Source organism: Arvicanthis niloticus, chromosome 27, assembly GCF_011762505.2.
Source record: "Arvicanthis niloticus isolate mArvNil1 chromosome 27, mArvNil1.pat.X, whole genome shotgun sequence".
Lineage (NCBI taxonomy): Eukaryota > Metazoa > Chordata > Mammalia > Rodentia > Muridae > Arvicanthis > Arvicanthis niloticus.
The window spans coordinates 1,083,605-1,107,018 of NC_133435.1; the positions used below are offsets into that span (position 1 = coordinate 1,083,605).

The 23,414-nt window shown below is 37.6% G+C and overlaps 1 protein-coding gene across 9 annotated transcripts in view; it reads left to right on the top strand.

Annotated features, from left to right (window-relative positions):
• The window catches only part of Muc16 (mucin 16, cell surface associated), a 191,066-nt gene that overhangs the window by 134,979 nt on the left and 32,673 nt on the right, over positions 1–23,414 (top strand). For all 9 annotated transcript variants that reach the window (XM_076925982.1, XM_076925989.1, XM_076925983.1 and 6 more), the window contains 21 exons: positions 72–196; positions 317–384; positions 2,651–2,823; positions 3,280–3,315; positions 4,983–5,107; positions 5,200–5,267; positions 8,847–9,019; positions 10,287–10,322; positions 11,602–11,667; positions 12,339–12,460; positions 12,559–12,617; positions 12,746–12,918; positions 14,169–14,204; positions 16,263–16,328; positions 17,276–17,397; positions 17,486–17,544; positions 17,667–17,839; positions 20,722–20,757; positions 22,125–22,190; positions 23,101–23,222; positions 23,309–23,367. In XM_076925982.1, the coding sequence (XP_076782097.1) occupies positions 72–196; positions 317–384; positions 2,651–2,823; positions 3,280–3,315; positions 4,983–5,107; positions 5,200–5,267; positions 8,847–9,019; positions 10,287–10,322; positions 11,602–11,667; positions 12,339–12,460; positions 12,559–12,617; positions 12,746–12,918; positions 14,169–14,204; positions 16,263–16,328; positions 17,276–17,397; positions 17,486–17,544; positions 17,667–17,839; positions 20,722–20,757; positions 22,125–22,190; positions 23,101–23,222; positions 23,309–23,367 (1,963 nt within the window). The remainder of the gene's footprint in view (positions 1–71; positions 197–316; positions 385–2,650; positions 2,824–3,279; positions 3,316–4,982; positions 5,108–5,199; positions 5,268–8,846; positions 9,020–10,286; positions 10,323–11,601; positions 11,668–12,338; positions 12,461–12,558; positions 12,618–12,745; positions 12,919–14,168; positions 14,205–16,262; positions 16,329–17,275; positions 17,398–17,485; positions 17,545–17,666; positions 17,840–20,721; positions 20,758–22,124; positions 22,191–23,100; positions 23,223–23,308; positions 23,368–23,414) is intronic.

A 23,414-nucleotide genomic window follows, 5' to 3' on the forward strand; every position in this document is an offset into this window, starting at 1 on the left:
TCAGAATTAGAAGCATCTTTGTTCATTAACAGTTCTAAATCTGGACATCTCTATCTTCCCCACTGCTATAGGCAATCGTACTGTCACGATACCCATAACTCTCAATTTCACCATAACCAACTTGCACTATACAGAGGAGATGGTACATCCAGGTTCCTTGAAGTTCAACTCTACTAAACGGATCTTACGTTATTGGGTGAGTCCTTCCAAGAACCCCACCAATGCTACCTTACAACTCCATGGTAAGGCCCTATCTGTATTTTTTGCTAACCCTGTTTTATTTTTGTTTGTTTGTTTGTTTATAATTTTCCATCAGCTTGATACTTTACTCAATAAGACCAGCATTGCCCCACTTTACTCTGGCTGCAGATTGGCTTCATTCAGGTGAGACCTGCAAGGTAGAGTAAACTGTTATAAAACAGCCACCAGAAATCATGCATTTTTGGCTCTGTCTTAGTTAAGTTTTTATTGCTGTGAAAAGACACCATGATCAAGCAACTTTTATAAAAACAAGCATTTAATTGGTGTTGGCTTACAGTTTCAGAGGTTTAATCTATTATCATCATGGCAGGAAGCATGGGAATGCAGGCAGACATGGTGCTGGAGAAGGAGCTGAGAGTTCTACATCCTGATCAGAAGGCAGCTAGAACACTGTCTTCCACAGGCAGCCAGGAGGAGGGTCTAGATCATACTGGTAGAGTTGAACATATATATGAGACCTCAAACCCCTGCCTTCCCAGTGACAGTTTTCTGAAATCATGCACTTCTAACTTCACTTTTTAAAATCCACCTAGACACTAACACTTCCTTCCTGCCCAGATAGAGTTTAGGTTGAAGAGTTAGTAATTTACTAATAGAAACTATTTACTGTAGAAAATTCAAATGAAATTCTATGTAAAATGAGGGTTCTCTTAGAAGAACTGAATATTCTGCATACATTAAAGGAAAATATTTTATGAAGGGTTAGGGAGATGGGCCATTGTAAGGTTATGGCTTCCATGTCCACTCGGCCACAGGGCATGGCTTCTTGGAAGCAGGAAGAGGAAACTTTGACTGCACTTACCCCACATGGCTGCCTGGCCAGTGTGGGCTGTAGGGAAGCATGGTTACTCCACTCCCTAGGGGTGGGAACACGAGAGCAGGCTCAAAGTTTTGGGGACCTGCACAAGCCCAGGGCTGTGAAATTCTCAGGCTCTTGGACATCCAGGCACTTCAGGGAGTCACAAAAGAGCTGAGAAGAGAGTGGGGGCTGGTGGGCTGGATCTAGCTGGAAGCAGGGAAGGGGGAACTGCAGCTGGTCCCATGGGGATTGTCCTTGGCTTGGTGGGTACAGGATTGGTGGCAGTTGTGACTGAGAGTGCAGAGAGGTCTTCTATGGGAGATTAGACAGTGGTTCTGTAGCCTTATCCATGGCTCCACACAGCAGATCCTGATGAAGAGTAGACAGTCTGTGGTAAACCGTTTATTATCATGGTGGAAAATGGGTATGTAAAACCAAACTCAGGATGGGCCTGAGATTTACTACCTTTTTCAGGAAGAATGTCTGGGAAGCAAATCATATTGGGTACACCCTCCGGGCCTTTAGGTACCTCAGTAGCATGGAGATATCTGTCTTGAGCCTACTTGACCATAGGTCACGTCTCTGTTGTGTGAGAAGCTTGGCACATGTTCCAAAACAGGAGTATGGCAGGGATCTGGGAGTCACCTAAGGCTGGAGAGGTATACCCACTGAGTCTCCAGGTCTTGACCTGCTCTACCTTACCAACCTTTCTGGCATTGTTTTATGACACACAGGGAGTTTGATATAATGCTTCTCACAGAAGCATGAAAAACTGAAGTCAACCCCAGGCAACCACATAAAATGTGATAGCAAATGTTTGTAACCCACTTTAATCTGGCAAACAAGAGAGATCATGATTCAACAATATGATTGAACTGACTTCTGGAAAAGATAAGCAGATGACTGGAGTATAGTTCTTCACCCTAACCTAAATGTCAAGCCTTAGGTTCTAATGAATGACCCTATCTCAAGACAATTTAAAAAATACAATGCAGAATATGTGGCTGGTAAGATGGCTTCAGTGGTAAAGTCATTTCCTGTGTAAGTTTGATGACCTGAGTTTGATTCTCAGAATTAACATAAAATCCTAGATATGGTGGCCTATGCTAGTAATCTGGACTCTCCAACAATGAGGTGGGAGGTAGGTACCCAAGAATAATTCCCAAATCTTGCCAGCCATCTGACCTGAAGTGTGTACTGCAGCAGAAACAAAATAAGAGAAATGCTTAGTCCTCAGTGTGAGAGGACTAACTCCTGGAAACTGTCCACATACATCATGTTATTTGTTTGATCCCACCTACACATAGTGTGTATGTGTGTGTGCTTCATACTAACAGGTATACACATACACACAGAGAGAGAGAGAGAGAGGAGAGAGAGAGAGAGAGAGAGAGAGAGAGAGAGAGAGAGAGAGATTATTTCTGACCACAGTGTCTGAAGGCTCAGATAAGACAAATGGAGAACCACTTTCAAACTTTATAACTATCACCTTCACAATCTTCAGCCTTTTCCCCTCTGCTCCTGCTTTCAATTCCCCCAATTGTTTAAGACCTGACCTCATTATTCCAATCTCAAATGTCTTTCTGACAGGTCTGATAATCATAGAGCAGCCACAGGAGTTGACATCATCTGTAACTTTCAATCTTACTCCATGAGTCCTGGAATAAACCAAGATCAACTATTTTGGGAGTTGAGTCGTGGGACCCATGGCATTACCCATCTGGGCCCCTACACCCTAGACCAGGATAGTCTCTACATAAATGGTGAGTGTTCATATTTAAGCAATGATCTTTTTACCATTTGGAGTCTTGGGTTTTGCTAAAGTACTGACCAGTTCATCCCTCTTTCTAGAACAGTTTTTCCCCATTTTCCCTTCCTTTTATGTCTGGATTCTGATTCTGCTTTTATTGTGGTAATTAAAATCCACCATGGGGGACATGGTAGAGTGCTTGCATGCATGCATAGGGATCTGTGTTCCATCAGGATCACATAGTTCCACTTTTCAAAATCACTTCTCACTTCCCATTTTTTTTTTGGCTAACACCACAATGACCAGCTCTACCCACCTTCAGTCTCATTGTCTCGTTAGTTGTCTCCTCCATAAACATTCCTTTTTGGTCTCTTTCCCTCTTCTTTTACCTCGAAGACTCTAACATTCTCCTTTGCCCAGAACCTTAGATATTCATCCATTTTTTTCATCATATTTTCTTTCTTTACAGGTTATAGTTTTGGAGCTGCATCTCTAAATACCACCAGTGAGTACTTCTGGCTGTCGTTTCCCAGGTTTTGCCTCCACTTTCAGGGACTCCTCAAATGGTTCTTTTTTATAAAGAGTTTTGTGCAGCTATTGGTTGGGTTGTATAGCTATCTCCAACTAGATTTCACTTCCCTGGTCAAAGAATTGGAAGACTCTGCTCTATTTATTGTTGAACAGAAGAGGGCACTGCAAAACCTTACATACACAATGCATGTTCCTTGGAAGAATGAAGACAGGATAGTCCTAATGACTTCAGAGTTATGCAATATCCTTGTTTCAGATCCTGTTAGTCTAACAGTGTCCCATGGTTAGGTCTGGAAAGAGCTTCCTTGCTCACTGCTTTGTTCCAGGTTGGGAACTTCTCTCTTTATCTGGTACTCAGCCAGTGAATCTATAGTAGCACTCATCACTCTCAACTTCAGCAGCATCAACTCCCCCATGCACACACTTCACTGAGAGAAACAACACCATTGTCATCTAGCTTCTTTAGTGACTTAGTGACTTAGACCCAGACACTATCACCTACCATACTGACTTACATGGCTTCCATTTTAGTTCTCCCACAAACCTGACTTTGTTGTTCTTAAGAGATAAACTGAGGTATAATAACATCTTTTTCTTTTAAAGAATTTATTTCTTCAAGTAATTATTTGTGAAGTGGGAAAAAAAAACAAATCAAAAGTGGTTCATTTTTCCAAAGGCAAGGGGGAAGCAACTACAGATCAATTCTGAACAAAACTAGAAACATCCTTGGTTATTTGCAATTATGCATTATATAGTTCTTATTTGATTGGCCCTAAACTGGGTGATTTCTGGTTGATTGAATTGGTTTCATTTTGTTTCTCTTTCTTTTTCTTTTTCTTTTTCTTTTTCTTTTTCTTTTCCTTTTCCCTTTTCTCTTTTTTCCATTTTTTTTCTCTCTCTCTCTCTCTCTCTCTCTCTCTCTCTCTCTCTCTCTCTCTCTCTCTCTTATTCTGTAATTGACCTAGGATAAAGGGAGTAAAAAAAGAGGAGAAAGAGAGACAAGGAGAGTGACATAGAGGGAAAAAGACTAACAGGGAAAACAAGAGGAAAAAAGGGAAGGGGTAAGACAGAGGAAGAAAGAGGGAGATGAGGGGGGAGACCTGAAAAAGTGGTAGGGAAAGAGGCAGAAAGGGGGTATAAGAAACTACTGGAGAGATAAAGTGACAAATAGGGAAGACACAGGAACAGAAAAAGAGAAGAATATGCAAAGAGACAAAGAACAGAGTGAGAGGAAGAGAGAAACAGGTAGATAGCAAAGAGAAGGAGAATGGGAGAAGGAAGAAAAGTAGAAAATGAAGAGAGAAATAGAAGAAAACAGATGGTGAAGGAAAGGAAACAGAGAGGGCTACAGAAAGACATTGGGCATCACTAACCCTGCTTGAGCGAGTAATCTGAACCTTTCGCCTCACAAAATGGAAGATTCATGTTTTTACCAAAACCACCTACAGGGAAGGTTTGGTTTGTGAGGATTTTTCACATCATGAGCACCCACCCCTAAATGGCTGCTATAGTTGCCGCCATTAATAACTCACCAGCAGTTATACTGACTTCCCCACTGTAAAACTCATTAATTCTCCCCTATCCCCAACTACCTACTGTCATGTCATCTTTACCTTTCTCTCTTTCTCTCTATGTACATAGCTGTAGAACTCAGTGAGGAGTTGTTCACAGTGAACTTCACCATCAACAACCTGCGCTACTCAGCTGATATGAGCCAAACTGGCTCCCTCAAATTCAATATCACAGACACACTCATGCAGCATTTGGTGAGCTCCCTGACTCCCTTGAGACCCTTTCATACCCCTATAAATGGAGATGCCTGCCTCCAACAAACTCTAGTTCTCTTCTTTCTTTACAGCTCAGCCCATTGTTTCAAAGGAGCAGTCTTGGCCCCCTATACACAGGCTGTAGAGTGGCCACTCTAAGGTAGGACATGGTTTCCACTTCCAGCTCCTCTCTCCTACTCATTATCCAATTTGAAAGATCTTGGAGTTGTGGAGATTGGGTTGGTTAGGATTTATGTGTACCTTTTTGTTTTGTCTTTTAATGATTTTATGACAATTTAATGTTTTATAGCAATACTCCCCCAGGAATAGACTGGTAGCATGGCTTAGCGGTAAAATACCTGCATAGAATCTACCAGTTATTGACTTGAGAAATGGCTTGGCTTAGATCACTTACCAAGAATGTATAAGACCCTTGTTTTGATGACAGTATCATAAAAATATTAAACTATTATAAAATAAAAATCCATAATTCCAAGGCAGATCTCTCTGAGATTGAGGCCAACCTTATCTAAAAAAACAAAAAGAAACAAAAACTGAAAAACTATTTAGCTAACTGACTAGTGAATTCCTGGATACCTTCTCTGTCCCAGTGCTGGGATTACATGAACAAATGGTCACACTGGGTTTTTTCTTTTTCTTTTTCTTTTTCTTTTTCTTTTTCTTTTTCTTTTTCTTTTTCTTTTTCTTTTTCTTTTTCTTTTTTGTATTGGTGCTTAAGAATTAGAACTATGGTCCTTCATTTCTTTCTACTAAGTTGCCTTGTCCAGCCTTGATGTGAGGGTTTGTGCTTAGTCTTATTGCATCTTCTTATACAATGTTTGATTGATATCTTTGAGAGTCTCTTTTCTGAAGGGAAATGGAGGAACAGTGAATCTTAGTGAGAGGGAAAGTTGTGGGGATCAGGAGAAGTGGAGTAAGAGGAGGCTGTGGTCATGATGTATGTTAAAGGAGTAAGTACAAAGAAAAAAAAAAAAGAATTCAGTTCCTCTTGCTTGAAAAGCGAGCATTATTACCCTCCAACTCATTTTCCCTTTTTTTTGATTCCTTTTTAACATTGGTAAAATATATATAACATAAAATTTATTAGCTTCAGATTACTCTAGTAACCTATTTGATACAATTAACTTATGAAAAGAAATTTTGGGGGTTTGTTTTGTTTTACTTTGTTTGTTTGGCTAGATCAGTTGTCGTTGTCATTGTTGTTCTTTGTGATTCTGGAAGTTTTAATACAAAATGGGACCTATCTACAGCTTTGAGCCTCTAGCAATAGAAGCATACTGCCAAACAGGCATGTGCAAAAAGAAAACAATATGTCAAGGCCAGGAAACAAAACAGGATGAGTGTTAGAGTCCAGAGCTAACATTTGAGGGCACACCACCAAATGTCCTAAAGACCTATCATGAGTTCCCATCTCCTAAAGTTCTACAATACCTCTGTATCACAGCAGCCTGAGACCTAGCTTTTAACCCATGGTTCAAACGAAGCTTTGAAGAGTAACTGTCCATACATGTTGAATCTTTTATATAATTTCCAGGTAGACAGTGAGTTGGTGTTAAGTATCTCCCTATTGTTACGTAATCATCACTATAATACATTTCTGAAACTTTACCTTCCTAAACTGAAACTCTCACATTAAATATTACTCTCCATCACCAACTCTAGACACTTCCACCTACCATTCTGCTTTTCATATCTATGCTTCTTATGACTTCTTTATAAACTGAATCATAAAGCATTAATCTTCTGGTGGCTTGTTCATTATGTTTAAAATAATGTCCTCAAAGTTTAAGTTCATCTGTGTTGTAATATGTCAGAATTATATTCTTTTCTAGGACCAGATAATGTTTCACTTGTATATAAATGCCATATTTTGATTATCTGGTGACTATGACTTTAAATTTTGCATGGGGGGCAGGCAAATGTGCCAGGTTCTGGAGTTTCACTGTGGCAGGGAAAAATGCCCTATTCTTGCCCTCATGTGTGCTGCATTCTGCAAGAAACCTGGACAGACAATGCATGATTTCCTAAAGGGTGACTAGTGCTATAATGGTAGAAAGATGAGTTTCAGTGTGTAAAGTTCAGAAAAGCCTCCTGGTTTAGTCCTAAAACACTAAGAAGGAATGAAAATAAAAAAGAGGCAGAAATTAGGAGAGATGACAGAGGTTCTGGTTAGTTAACAAAATGATGGACTGGGTATTAGGACTATCTTGTACCTCTCTGGTACAAATTGGTATAATTATGCTCTAATTGTATTTTTGAGAGAAAAGTTTTATTTTAACAGAAAGGGTGATATGTAGGAGGAGCTAAGGTGAGAGGAAGAGAAGGAATAAGGAGAGGAGGAGAAGGAGAGGAAAAGCTAGGTGATGAGAGAGAGAAAGAAAGAGAAAGAGAGGGAGACACAGAGGCAGATATTCATGTGTCTTCACCAGTCAAAGATAGTTTATATATCCAGGTTGGGTATTGGGCTACACTTCTATTGAGCATTACCAAACTTATAAAGCCTTTAATTAACATTTTTAAAAAATTGTATTAAAAAAGGAAAGGGGGGCATGGGATAGAGGTTTTCTGCAGGGGGGAATTGGGGAAAGGGGATGGCATCTGAAATGTAAATAAAATATCCAATAAAAGATCTAAAAAAAGAGGCAGAAAAGTATATGGGAAAGAGGAGAGGAAAAAAGGGAAAAGAGGAAGGTGAGAAGAGTTGAATGTAATATGATCCTGTTGTTTAGGATATATAAATGAACATATACTCAGTCCAGAGAAGGAAATAATGACAGACAAAAGTCACTCTCACCAACTTCTAACTTGGTTAACCAATGACTTTATCATGTTATGTATAGTATTATATTTAAGGGTTTTCTTTTAGGAGTATGGTTAACTCAAAAGTAGTCACATTTTTACAAGCCCAACCCAACATAGAAAACAACTCATGAAAGTGTCACCATTGGATAGCCCTCTGCAAAATGTGAAAGTGGCAGAACAAGCTGGACAGTATCCTCCCTTCTGCACTCCTCATTGCTTGTATCAGTTCATGGACAGAGAAGTCTTGTCAATCTGGTACATTTATAATAATTTCTGATATGTCTGCATTCTTTATTTTCTGGTTTTTCTAAGCCTCCCTTTAAAACTTTGAGTCTATAATTAGCTTCTAACCAGAATAAAATGTTTCTATTCTTAAGAAATTGCTACAAAACAGGAAGAAGAAAAATGAGGGTAAAAATGAAAATAATGAAGAAGACTTATGGAGGGGAGGGAGGATGGAAGAGCAAAAGAAAAGGAGGGGAGGGAAAAGACAATAAAGCATATGGAAAAGGAGGGCAAGGAAGGAGAGAGGAGGAAATGGGAATGAGATAAGAAAATAAAAAAGAAAAGGGAGGAGGAATGGAAGAAGAGGAAAAGGATCACAAAAAGAGAAATGTCCAGATGAAAGGGAGAGGTGAAGAGGTAGAAGAGAAGAAGAGGAAGAGGAGGTGAAACCAAAGTTGGAATAACTTTGGAAGTAACCCAAGGAAGGATGCCACGAGGGAAGCTTTTTAGACAAGTAACTGAACTACAGGCATTGAGATCTCAACCTGAGAAAGTAAGTGAGAGGGCAAAGCAGCAATGGCATCAACAAAGTCAGACTGTGGAGCTATGAGTTATGCACAGTGATCATAAATGGAGAGGAAGCAGGTGGTCTGAATCTCCTTTAACATGCAACTCTTCCTCCCCAAATCAGATCAGTGAAGAATGGTGCCCAGACCCAGGTAGATGTCCTTTGCACTTACCGCCAGGTTTTCAACAGTCGGGGACTGCCTGCCAAGCCAATTTTCTATGACCTAAGCTGGCAGACTCATGGAATCACCAAGCTGGGTCCTTACTCCTTGGATAAAGACAGCCTTTTCATCAATGGTAAGCATCTTTCATCCCCACTTCCTGGCACTCCTGCATACTAGAAAGGTTTCCAATTACCAGTTCTTTAGGGAGATCATTGGGATTCAAATCTAGATTCCCATCCAAAAACCCTACCTATATCCTAATAGACTATTCCTTGACAACTTGATTCTACATCTTGAGAGTTTTGAATTTAATACACGAGCCTAGTTATCATTGCCAATATGGTACTGTAGGCAGATATTTCACAAAAGAAATCTTTCTAAGAGAAATCTAAAATTGATCAAAAATAGTTCCCTCCTTCTTTTCCATTCCCTTCCCTTCTCCCCCTACCTTCTTCCTTTTCTCTTCACTTTCCCTTTCCTCCCACCCTTCCCATTTCTCTTTCCTTTATTCTCTATCTTTGCTTCTCCTCTGTTCTATGCCCCTCCCACATTATACCCTCTGTTATCCTCCCCAACATGGAAATAGTGCTTGAAAACTAAGTGAAGTACCGAAAACGTGGTACATTTACACAATAGAGAACTACTCAGCTATTAAAAACAATGAAGTCATGAAATTCTTAGGCAAATGGATGGACCTGGGAAATATCATCCTGAGTAAGGTAACCCAATCACAAAAGAAAGCAGATGGTATGCATTCATTGTCATGTGGATATTACTTTCATTTTAAAACAGAGAAAAACTGAAGGAAAGAGAGTGAAAGGAATATGCCCCACTTTGATATTCTGGTTGACATCCACACCTCAATTTTTTCACTGAAAAAAAAACTTGTTTTGGATCCATCTTCTCAATTGCACCATTTAAATGCATCACTCTGTTGTTCAGTCAACATTTACAAAAACTACTATAAACAAGATCTTATCCATGGCACCAGGAACATTTGTTCCTTGTCTCAAAGTAAACTGTAGTACATACTGATTTGTTCATTAATATATGTTTCATTTGGAAATAGGATACTATGTATAGTAAGTGTTCAGTAAATGATAACTGAATATAGTTATCATTTAGATATGGTTAATGGTGTGGATAACTGCATACATGTGGCAGGTATATAAGCATAAACTTCTTATTGGACTCGTGCTATTGACTAGATTTTTAAGAGTGAGGTCTAATTTAAATAAAAATAAATTGTTCATATGACATATAACTTAGATTGGGCACATGAGTAAATGCTCAGTAAGTATACACAAAGGATGTATCAAACTGTGGTTCCCACATGGACCATGGCATAATGTATGAGACCACTTTGCTCCTTCCACTTATGAATGACTTTTGTTTCCTAGGTTACAATGAACCTGGTCCAGAGCTACCTCCTACAAGTATGTGCCTATATCACTAAGCATTTTGGTATATGTATGTCTCCTTGTTCATAAAGAAAAAAGCATGCTTAAGTGTAAGCCAACCTCTCAAGAGAGGCTAAGGTCTTAGTAGATGAATAATGTTGAAACCTTGGTCTCTTTTTTATACCTTCATACCTAGCATTAAATTTCTGAATTGTTAACACCCTTTAGAATGAAAGAAGAAATTTTAAAAAGAGTTAAAGGGCAGAGGTCAGATGTGACTGTGTAGTCTATCTCTCCCATTAACAAATGCTACTATGGCACCAGTAGGGACTCCATTCTTAGGTTCTAAATTAGGATGACTACTTAAGTGGTTTGGGGTAAAAAAACAAAATGACTTTTTAAAATCAGTAACATGTTCACCTCTTTCCAACTATCTACTCTGTTATTTTCTCTAGCCATTCTTCTTTTCTGATACCAATCACATTTCTATCCACCCATCCATCCATTTTATTCCTCATCCTCTTAAAATCTTTTCATCCTTTGTGTTTTTTCCTATGTCCAGTCATCTACTTATCCATCTATTTCTTCTCTCCTTTATTTTTTGAACTTCATTTGCTCTATCCTTTTGCCCACCAATATATACATCTTCACATTCATATATATATGTATATATACATATATATGTGTATGTATATGTATATATGTATATATAATGCATATGTATGTATATGTATATATATGTATGTGTGTGTGCATACATCTGTCAATCTACCCATGTATTTGTCAATCCATTTTCCCATATAAACAGACATCTTTTGTTCAAATACTGTTTGACATTCATTTCCCCTGTATTCCTTTCATTACACATCTATATGCTTCTCCAGCCACCCTGTGAATAAGCTAATTGTCCATCTTCCTATCATTATATTCATCCATCTACTGTCCCATCACACCCTGCATCTGTCCAGTTATCTACCTATAATCATGCTCCTTCATTTACTTGCACTTATTTTCTTCTGTTTTGTTTTGCCTCTTCAGACTCTGATTTTATTCTTCTTGAATTCTGCTTTGACCTATCATTTATACATTCTTCTGTACAATCACCTCTTTTATATTCTGCATTCACATTCACCTGTCCTCTTGGATCAGCCTCTCTCATTTTACCACTCTCACTATCTTATTCATTTAATGTATAGCTTTTTCTCAATCTTCCATTCACATGATTGCTATTTCCTTGGCCTGAATTTAACCAATGCTGTAAGGGTTGGCCTGTCAGAGAATGCTGTCCATGCCTGATGACATGCCTTTTCCACAGCTCCAGATCCAGCCACCACCATCTTGCCCTCCCCAACAACACCTCTGCAGCCAGAGTTCAACACAGGTATCTGAGAAACCCTTTTACTTTTACTTGATAAGAACTCCTTGTCCCACTACTCCAACAATTGTCACATAAGAGCTAGGAAGCTTAGGATGTGAAAAGCCCAATATCAGGTTCATCACTATAAGCACAAAGATCAGAGTAGCAATTGAGTTATATACCTGCTATCATGCATCCAACATGCTTGTGAGGTAGACAGATGTTTACAATAAAATGAGTGGGTTTCAGAGGGAGATGCAGCTGGTATAATTGAGAGGAGGGGTTTATGGAGAAAATCTCTCCTGTACTGGTACTCATTGAATGAATAAGAAAAAAGTGTGGGTGGAAGAGAAGTTAACTCAGCAATGACTACTGTCAGGAACAGTATGTGCATGTAGATAATTGCATGAAGAATAAGACTCATAACAGTAAGGGGATTCAATGAAGGCTGAAGATCATAAAAACCAAATTTAAAAAAATGTCATCAGGAAATTAAGAAGCTTCTGCTTAGGACAGGTAGACAAATCAGTGGATAAAAAATATGGCACACAAACATGAAGACCCAGCAACCATGTAAGTATTTAATAGTAATGACAGACTATATCATAGAGAACTTGATCTGATCAGAACAATATTCCACTCTTGTCTTAAGTAAACACTCAGTTGTAGGTATGTACCCTTTTGTCATCCTCCAGCTATGTGGCACAACCTGGAAACCTTCACAATCAACTTTACCATCACCAACCTGCCATATTCATTAGACATGATCAGTGGCTCAGCCATGTATAACTCCACTGAACATGTCCTACAACACCTGGTGAGACCCTCATCCTGATCCCACCTCCCTGCTGATATTGAGTTTATCTTTATTCTCCACTCAATTGTTTTCTCGCTTTTCTCCTCTTTTCTCCATAGCTTGAACCCTTGTTCCAAAATGAATCCTTCAACTCAAGTTGCAGACTGACCTCCCTCAGGTGATTCCACTTCCATATAATTGACCAAGAATAATTATCTCTTCTTTTGATCTTCTACCATTTTTTCTTCCTTGGGATTTCCATCTACATTAGGACCCCTGTTGAATATCTATACTTTTCCCTTTAAGACCTGAGAAAAATGGAACATCCACAGGCGTGGTTACCGCCTGCACCTACCAGCATGACCCTGCACATCCTGGAATGAGCACACTGGGTCTGTACTCAGAACTGAGCCATCTGAGCCATGGAGGCACCCAGCTGGGAAACTACACACTGGAGGAGAATAGCCTCTATGTGAATGGTGAGCACGGTCTGTGGTTTGCTATTTGGTGTCCTTAGGCATCCTTTATTTTCTCTATACCCCCACATTCTCCTGTTGGTCTTTTTTTAGACCAGCTTTTTTTCACATTCTTGGCTTTGGTTCAAATGACTGAATAAGCATACACAAAAAGCAATGCGGTGTAAGATAGTCTCTCACATTCTAGAAAATATCATGGAGAAGAATTACCTAAATTCTGGTGCTTAGCTCATTAACTGTTCATCCATCTGAAAATCTGGACCATAGGACAGTGCTGCCCAGAGTTAGGGTATATCATCCCTCATGGGTTAATCCAATCTGTGAACTCCCTCACTCAGAGTCCATCTTCTTGGTTATACTAAATTGTCAAATTGACCATTCATAGTAACCACTATACTTCATGAGGTATGTGCAATATATTAGATCTTTATTACTTTGTTTTAAAAAAAGAACTTAAAATACCAGGCATGAAAGGAGCCAACATAAACTTAGAAGTGAAGTTTATAGCTGATCTAAGTCTTAGTGTACTGAGTTTCTATCTCATCCTTTTCTTTTGGCCATTGAAGAAACCTATGTATGGTTTCTCTATTTAAAATATACTATTTATATGCTTAATTTTGTTGTCTAGTCATTATTTACCAAAAAATTTGCTGAAAAACAAACCTTATTTCTGACACCACAGATGAATTAGTTTCATTTACACCTCACCCAAATGTAACTTAACACAAAGTATTTTATTCAGTGCAATAAGTCTTCAAATTTAAATGGATAAGACAAATAGCAAATAAACAGTTATATATATATATATATATATATATATATATATATATATATATACATATATATATATTTGTTCTTCATATATATATATGTATCTACAAACACATATAAATAGATGATAGATAGATAGATAGATAGATAGATAGATAGATAGATGATTGATGGATGGATAGATAGATAGATAGATAGATAGAGGCATAGATGAGACTATATCTTTGGGGATTGAGGTATGAACATGAATCTTATGGGAGGTTCTTTCTGCGAACATGCTACAGAACTGGTAGGGAAGAGTTGGATATGGTTGAAGCATCAGAAGTTTTTCCTCATGATAATATCTAACTAAAATCCCACTAGTAGATACTTAATAAGCACTCAGCAAAGCCTATATCCATTTCCCATATGGATGGCTGTATAATATATGAGATCATCCTGAGCCTTGCACTTATGCTTGACTTTTGTTTTTTTCTTTTTAGGTTACAATGTTCTTGGTCCAGACACAGTTACTACAAGTAAGTATGAAACCATGCTAATTTGGCCTTAGTCCAAGCTGCCCTCCTCATTTACAAAGGAAGCTTGCCTAAACACAATTCAGGTTCCTATATGGAGTCAAAGTATTAGTAACAGAAAGATGAGCCTTGGATTGTTGGATTCCCCATACTGCTTATACTGTTATGTACATGAGGATTATGTCAGATGGCACTTTTTCTTTAAACTTTGAGATTATAATATAATTACATTTTTCCTTTTTTTTTCTCCCTTTACAAACCTCCTTTGCTCTCTTTCAAATTCCTGGCTTCTTTTTTTCATTAATTGATGTTACTTAAATATATGGGGTTTTTTTGTTTGTTTGTTTTGTTTTTTTGAGACAGGGTTTCTCTGTGTAACCCTGGCTGTCCTGGAACTCACTCTGTAGACCAGGCTGGCCTCGAACTCAGAAATCCGCCTGCCTCTGCCTCCCAAGTGCTGGGATTAAAGGTGTGTGCCACCACTGTCTGGATTAAATATATGTTTATGTATATACATATATATTCCTAAATATAACCGGTTCAATCTTTATAATGATACTTCTATCTACATTTTCAGAATTGTTTTATATTGGATTAACAATTGGTGTGCTTATCCATGGGAAAAACTATTTCTCTCACTCTTATCAGTCCTTTTGTCTATAGTTCTTTGTGTAAGAGTGAGGTCTCATAGGCTTTTCTTCATCCACTGTGGCATGTCTATTTTTGTTGTCATGGTACAGCTCATGTCTATGCATTCATGTATAAACATGTAGCTTCAGGAATTACTGGAATAGACAGTCTCATAGCAAACTCCCTAATTCTCTGGGTCTTACCAACTTTTCCATGACTATTCTGTAGTGTTTCTAAAGCCTTGGGTGTAAGAGTTTTCCTATAGATGTATCAATTGTCATTAGCACTGGACTTCACCACTCTGAATTTTAATTGGTTGTGGTTTTCTGTAATGTTGTTTGTCTTTTAGGAAGAGAAGTTTCCTTGATGAAGAATAAAAACTACACTTTAAATAGCAATTCTTTAATTTATATCCACTATAACCCAAACTATTATAATCTTAGCAGGGACTTCATTGTCAAATTATAGCCTGTGATTGCTTCTTAGATTGTTTTGCTAAAATATTATACTAATCCATACATTAATATGAATTTCATTCCATAAACCAATCACCTGCTTTTTTCTGAAGCCATTTTCTGTTTATATAATTAATCCTATGACACCTCGTTTACAATCAGTCAATCTACTAATTTCCTGTTAAATCTGTTATTTAATTTTCATTTTTATTCTTCCTCTCCTTTTGCCTTTGCTCATACTTTCGTCCTCTCTGTGATCAAACATTCATGCATCTGTAATAATGCTCTTTCCTTATTCATTCATCATTTTCTCCATCCATTCATTCACCTATGTGTCCATATATTTAACAATATAGACATATATTCAGCCACACTTCTACCTGCCTACTAATCAATAAATAGGTTAAACCATCTAAACATCCATTTATTATTCTTTTATATACATATGAATTTGTATACTCACCTACCCATTGGTTTTTTTCAATTCATTTACTTGAATGTCTTTTGTTCTTTCCCCTATGTGCCCACCCAAAAATCTACCCACATATCCATGTATCTACCCCTACATCTACCTACCCACATATCCATTCATTCCTCATTATGCATCTATCCATCCATCCACTTCATTCTTAATTTAATCTATTCATCAATGAGCCCCCAATTCATATACCTGTTCATTCATCTAGTTATCATATTCATTCATTTATTTTTTCTTCTTCCAATAGCTCCCATTTCTAATGCTTTATTCCTCTTGAAATATGTTTGGAACCTTTTATCATCAATTTATCACTTCCTTTTTTGGCTTCAAAATGAATACTGCTCTCACAATTTTTATTGCCTTGCGTAAATTTCGTTCATAGTCACTCTTATTTATAGTCCACTTGTGTATTGTTGATCTGGCATGAACCACTACCATAAGACCTTCCCTTAACTGTATGGGGGCTCCTTATATCACTGATAACTGCTTTTTCCACAGCTCCTGAGCCAAGCACCACCATCCAGACTTTTACACTGACATCTGTGCAGCTAGCATCCACAGCAGGTATTTTGGGAAGCCTCTCCTTATACTCGATGTGAAGTGCTGTCCCACACTTCTACCATCTGACTTACATGAAACCTGGCAACATAGGATGTGAATATCGAGTGCCAGGATTATTATTACAATCAATCACAAAGATTAGATCAGCATTCCAATCAGATACCTGCCTCATGCAGCTACTAGCCTTCCGAGATGAACAGACCTTGAAAATTCATCAAGAGATTCTTATGAAGAGGCACCTGACCCAATGGAAGTGAGTGTAGAGGCCTTCTGTAGAAAGCTCCACCTGAACTGAATCTCCTATGATAAATAAAATAATAGATAAATTGTCATGATTTGATGCTATGAAGGAAGATTCCAACAGTGTGGGCTCCTTGACTATCGAGAGTAAATAAGAAACTTGAAGAATTTAGTTTCCTTGAAGCACAAAGCCCAACACTCAGTGTTGACTCTTCATGCCTACCCCAGTATCCAGAGGATCATGTTAGACACAGAATTGATGAGTAATTAAAGCTGAGAATCATAAAAAAATACTAAAGGAATCTTGAATGTCAAATCAAGAAACAGTAACTTGACCCTGAAACTCCAAAGGGAGCCATAGATAATAAGAGCACTCGTGATGGATGTCCCAGAAGATTTTCATTTCAGAAACACTTTTCTGGCAATTATCATTAAAAAAAATCTATTTAAAGAGGGCATACGGTGAGTCATATAGGTTAAAAGCCCGGATATTAGAAGACCTAATCTGTTGTGATGAAGGAAATAGCACATGTAAAGAATACTCAGATAAGAGAATTGATGTGGCAGGAAGAGAAGATATTCAGCTCTGACCTGGATATGTGCAATGACAGGTAGTAGTATACTGGGACACATAACTCAATGAGTATAAGAATCTAGTATAGTATCTGGCAAATTCTGTTATAAACATCTTTCTTTCTATCTCCCTATAGCTGGAGGGCACCATCTGAAGACCTTCACAATCAACTTCACCATCTCTAATCTTCCATATTCAGCAGACATGAACTACAACTCAGCCATGTTCAACTCTACTGAGAGTGCTCTACAGCACCTGGTGAGACCCTCATTCTGAAAATTCCTTGTTGGACTAACTTTATGTTTGTCATTTATCCAACTCTTTTCCCTTTCTCCTTCCTCCATAGTTTACACCCTTGTTCCAGAATATCTCCTTCAACTCAAGCTGCAGACTAATCTCCCTAAGGTGAGGTCACTTCCTTGTCATTTTCCAGGAAGTATTATACCTATCTTGATCCTTTTGCTGCCCTTTGGGACTCTCATTCACATTAAGATATCCCTATAGTCTCTATATATCACCATTTTTAGGCCTGAGAAGACTCAAAACTCAACTAGTGTGAATGTGATTTGCTCCTACCAACATGACTCTGCACTTCCTGAGCTGCATACACAAGAGCTGTATTCAGAGCTGAGCCATTTGACTCATGGATTCACTCAACTGGGCAACTATACATTGGAAAAAGACAGTCTCTGTGTGAATGGTGAGCATAGTCTGTGTTTTTCTATGGGACATCTTCAATCATTCTTTTCTACTCTTTCAAAGTCAGTGATCTGTTTCTTGACTGGTTATACCTATGTTCTTAGAGACTTCCTTCAAAAACTTTAGAAGCACCCACAATAGCATGGCAGAGAAATAGATATAGCTGGCTACATTGTATCCCAAGTCAGAAAGAAGATGGATATAAATACTGATTGTCATTTTGCTTTCTACTTCTTTTACAGTTCAAAAACCACATCCACAGGATAGAATTCTGGTAGCTTTCTTTCCCTTGGTGATTCTTTGTATTGTCAGGTCATAATCAGTATTCACCACCATTTACCATGTTTACCCTCATTTTAACAGAGAGAAACTAAAGCATGTATAGGTAAAAAGACCTGCCCAATCTAACATTAGTTTATCAGGACATGATTTCTAATGTTCCAAGTTTACATCTAGTCCTTTAACTTGGCCATTGCAAGGACTCATGTAGGGTTTTCCTCTAATAACTTACAAAATTTTAAACTCCCTATTGTATTGTTCACTCAGTTAGTTATGGTTTCTATTGCTGAAACACCAATACCGAAAAGCAAGTTGGGGAGGGATGGGCTTATTCATCTTGTAGCTATAGGAATTCTTTTCTGGGGTTTTAGTTTAAATACAGTACATAGCTCCACCCTAATACCTGGTAGCTCTATCCTGTGGATGTGATTTTTGAACTGTAAAAGAAATAAAAAGCAAGATGACAAACAGTATTTATATCCATCTTCTTCCTGACTTGGGACACAATGTAACCAGCTATATCTATTTCCCTGCTATGTACACAGCACTGTTCATTACTTAAGAGAGTAAGAACAAAAAGTCAAAATTGGAATAATCCTAGAAACAGGAGCTGGTGCAGAGTCCATGGATGGGCGCTTCTTATTGGCTTGCTTTCTTTGGCTTGCTCAGCCTCTTTCTTATAGAACCAAGAAGCTGGACGGCACCATCCACAATGGGCTAGGCCTTCCTTCATCTATCACTAATTAAGAAAATGCCTTACAGCCAAATCTTATGTGTCAGGAGCCTTCCCAGGGCTGGGTCCTCTCTGGAAGGTAGCCAAATGGGCAAAGTGTTGATGAGGAAATAGAGGGCACAACTTGGTTTTGTGCAGGTAAAAGTTGCTTACTATTAATAATATTTGCTCTCTTTGATTCTTAGTTATACTGGCACCAGAAGCCAATGGTTTTGCTTAACATCAGAGGATTAGGTAAAGGATTTATTGCTAGTGCTCCCTTTTATGGCCAGGCAGCTAGAAACCCTTAACTGGCCTGCCTAATTGATTCTTTATGAGCCATAGAGGAAAGAAAGGAAAAGAATTAAGATACTTTACACAGGCAAATTTGCACAGATTCATATATATTCCTATACAGACATTCTGGCTTGTTCATTTGTCTCAATCAACTCCACAAGTATTCATGCATGCTTACATACATACACATATACCTACATGTGTACATATAAACAAAAACACACACACATATATATGTATATATATGTACACATACACATATATATATATATACATTTGGGTGGATGGATGGATGAATGGATGGATGGATAGATGAATGGATGGAGATAGATGGATGGATGGGACAGAGCCCCCCAATCCATCTTACCACACCATCTTTATTTTTGGCCTTTTTATAGACAATAGTTTTTAGAAAATTACCTCATAGATAAAATGTTATCCAAATTGGAGTTACAAAAGGATGTTGATATTAAGTTGAAAGTAGTGTTTCATTCTGTATGCTTATTATAAGTTCAAAGCAACGGTTTCTTGTGGCCTTGACTTATCATACTGCACATCTATGGCTTCATCCTTGCATCTGAATGTTTTTCCATGAACACAAATTTGTCCCAAACCTATATCCCTTTTAAGTGTAATTATGAATGCTTGTTGTATTTCTTATTATTCACCCTTTACTTAGTTTTATGAGAAGTGGGCACATTATATTCTTGATTCTAACTTTATTACATCTTTCTATTAAAATAACTAAAACCATCTCTTAAAATTTTCTTCCTAAGATCAAATCAAGAATTCTACATAACATGAATTCATGAAAGTTCATCTTTATGATGATCTGCAGAAAGTCTGATCAATGGGGAGACTAATGGCCAGAGATTATTATATTAATTTAATAATGACAGGAAAAGCATATCAGCTGCAAGAACCAATCCTGATATGAGGCATCTTTGGGACTTTGCCTCACAGAGCTCACCCATGGCAGACAATGCAAAGGCAGTGTACCACCTCCAGGAAGGAAACCTGCTAGCCTTAGCCTACTTACAGAAGCATTTTCTCAACTGAGGTTTCCATCTTTTAAATCATTTTAGTTTGTGTCTCAAAGTGATATAACAACAGCCAGCATACTCAACATTTTCCAAATATTCATTATTATACAAGCATTATGATTGACACTAGGAACAAATAAGTTATTTTGTCTGAGGCTAAACTATAGTGGAGTATGGAGTGCTTAGTTCAACTCTATAGTCTTCAAATGGAAATGCAGTGTGACACATAATAACTTCACATGTGTGAGATGAATATATAAAAAGTGGAAAAGATGATTGTATAAGTGGATGCATATAAATATGGTGAAAGTTATATGTAGAAATAAGGCATATAGACTCATTAGAGGGGCACATAATGGGAATTAAATCCAGTTGAAACACCAAGGAATGCATGCTAATGTCAGTTAAGCCAGACCATAGGATATCAGTAGATGCTCAGTCATTGTACAAAGTGATACACAGCTACATTGTTTATATGTGGACTAATGCATGGTGCTAAGGGTTATGCATCACATTTCTCTTACGTGTTTTGTGTTCTTGTTTGTTTTCTAGGTTACAATGAAACTGGTACAGGAAAACCAACCACAAGTATGTATCAGTTTAGCCTGTCCTAGGTCTTGGTCCATGTTTTTCCCAACATTTTGAAAGGAAGTTTTTCCTAAACATAGCAAATTCTCTGAGAGGAACCTAAGTCTCATTGCAAGGAATATGCAGAAGTGTTGGCTTATTTTTGGAATTGAAGCTCTAGTGTTGTATTTGTGAATTTTTTCAACCCTCTGAATCAAAAGAAGAATTTTGAAATTTCCTATAGGGTTATTAAGCTGAATTAATGCAGACACTGGAGTTTATATCCCCTAAAACAGATGCTATTATAAATGTAGTAGAGGCTTCATTGTTAAGTAGCAAATTCTGATGGCTAATAAGTATTTTGATAAAAATGGCCCACTCATTCAGTATCCTACTCCTCTGTCTTTGCAGTTTCCCATTCTTTTACTTGCTAGTTACTCTTCCTCCAGAACATTTTTAGTCATCTATCCATCCAACCAATGAGCTATCCATTCTCCTTTTAATTCTACTGTATTTCTTTATTTCTTCTATTATTCCTTTTCTCATCATTCTTCTAGCCCTTCGCCCATCTGGAATTCATCCATCCCACTCATACTTCTGTACTTCATACTGTACAACCACCCACTCATGTAATATATATGTATATATATATTACATGTATATATATACATGTAATAAATACATGTATATATATATATGTAATAAATATGTATATATATACATATATATGTGTGTGTGTCTATGAATTAATCCAACTATTTACATACCTACATTCAGTTATCTATTGATCTGTTTACTGTTTAGCATCCATTTCTTTTCTCTCTTTTGTTTCTGCATCTACATAGCCATATGTACACGTATCCATCCATTCATCACTTATGCATTTGTCTATCCATCCACCATTCAAACATCAACCCATTTATCATCTGTCCATCTACCAATAACCACACACCTATTCACCTACCTATTCATTCATATACTTACCCTAGACTCATCTATTCATTTGTGCACTCACTCTACCATTCATCATGTTCATTTCATGTTTTCCCCTTATTTTCTTCCTTCTACTTCTTAAATTATGAGTTGACCTGTCATCTATTCATTCTTTTCTCTACTTATCTGTTTAATGATTCCATTAGTGTCTTCCAATTATTTTTTTCTTCTTTTTCAGACTTTCTTCAGCCATCTACTCTCATTATCTGAGTTAATTTCACTCACAGGTTTTCAATACTACCATCAGCCATTTTGATTTTAATTTGTGTGTGTGTGTGTGTGTGTGTGTGTGTATTATTTACATACAAATGGTTTTTTTTCTACCTTGGACTACAGCTTCATGAGCATCTCTAACTACATGGGGATTTGTCTATCCCTGATATTCCTTTTTACAGATCCTGAAACAGCCTCTACTATGCTGCCTTCTCCATCAATACTTGTGCAAACAGAATCCACCACAGGTATTAAAGGATTTATTTATATCTTTATAAAATCCTTTGTCTTATACCTCCAACAACTGATATCTATATAAGATCTACACACAAGTTTACAAAGAACCTAATGTCATAGCCATCGTTGCAGACACAAAGATTATAATAGCAATTCACTCAGTTGCCCAGCCTCATACAGCCACAAGGATTGCAAGATAAACAGTGAGAAAATAAGTGTGAGCATGCAGCTCATATGATATAGAGAGTAAAACTTTCTAGAAACATTTCAACCTTATGTAAATCTCTCATTATGAGAAAAAGTGAGTGATCCAGATAAATAAGACATAAAGTATTGTTGGAAATGATTCCAATAATGAGGGCTTATTGATCTAGGAAAATATAATATACTGTGAGAATTGGGGAAAATTTGGCTCTCATGGAGCAAAAAGTTTATCTCCTAATGTAGCCTTGCATTTCTAGTCCAGACTCCATAAAAACATGATGGTAAGTCAAAACTTACGAATAACCAATGCTAAAAGGTCATAAGAAACCAGACTGAAAAAGGCTTTGAATTACAAATCAAAACATTCAAACCAGACACTGAAACTGCACAAAATCTGTGAGTTGCAGGAGTGATGGGATAGTTCCAGTGTTATTTTCTTATCAGAACACTCCTCTAAAGTTCAGCATACAAAAAGTCCTTTAGACAGTATATCTTATGAGTCTTGTAGGGTTATAGATAGTGTGGATAAGAGGAAATACAATCATGATGAAGAAATACACAAAAATTATGTTAGGAACATTCAGTAAGGTGAATGGGTGTGGCATGGAGATGAAATAATAATGTAGCTTGGGTGAGTACATTGATAGATGCTAAAACACAAGGATGGGATTCCAGTGTGGTCCCAGATAAATCCTTAGTGATTCTTATCTCTTTCAGCTGTGGGGCACTACTTGAAGACTGTCACAATAAGCTTCACCATTTCCAACCTTCCATATTCATCACATATGAACAATGGCTCTGCTGTGTTTAACTCCACAGAGACTGTTCTGAAACACCTGGTGAGACCCTCATTTCAGTAGCTTCTGTTTGACAATACCATCTACCCACTCTATCCAAATTTTATTTCCCTTATTTTTCTCTTCAGCTTGAACCCTTGCTCCATAACGGTTCTTTCAGCTCCAGTTGCAGACTGGATTCCCTCAGGTGAGTGCACGTTCTGTCCATTTTCCAAGAATCAGTTATTGTAACCT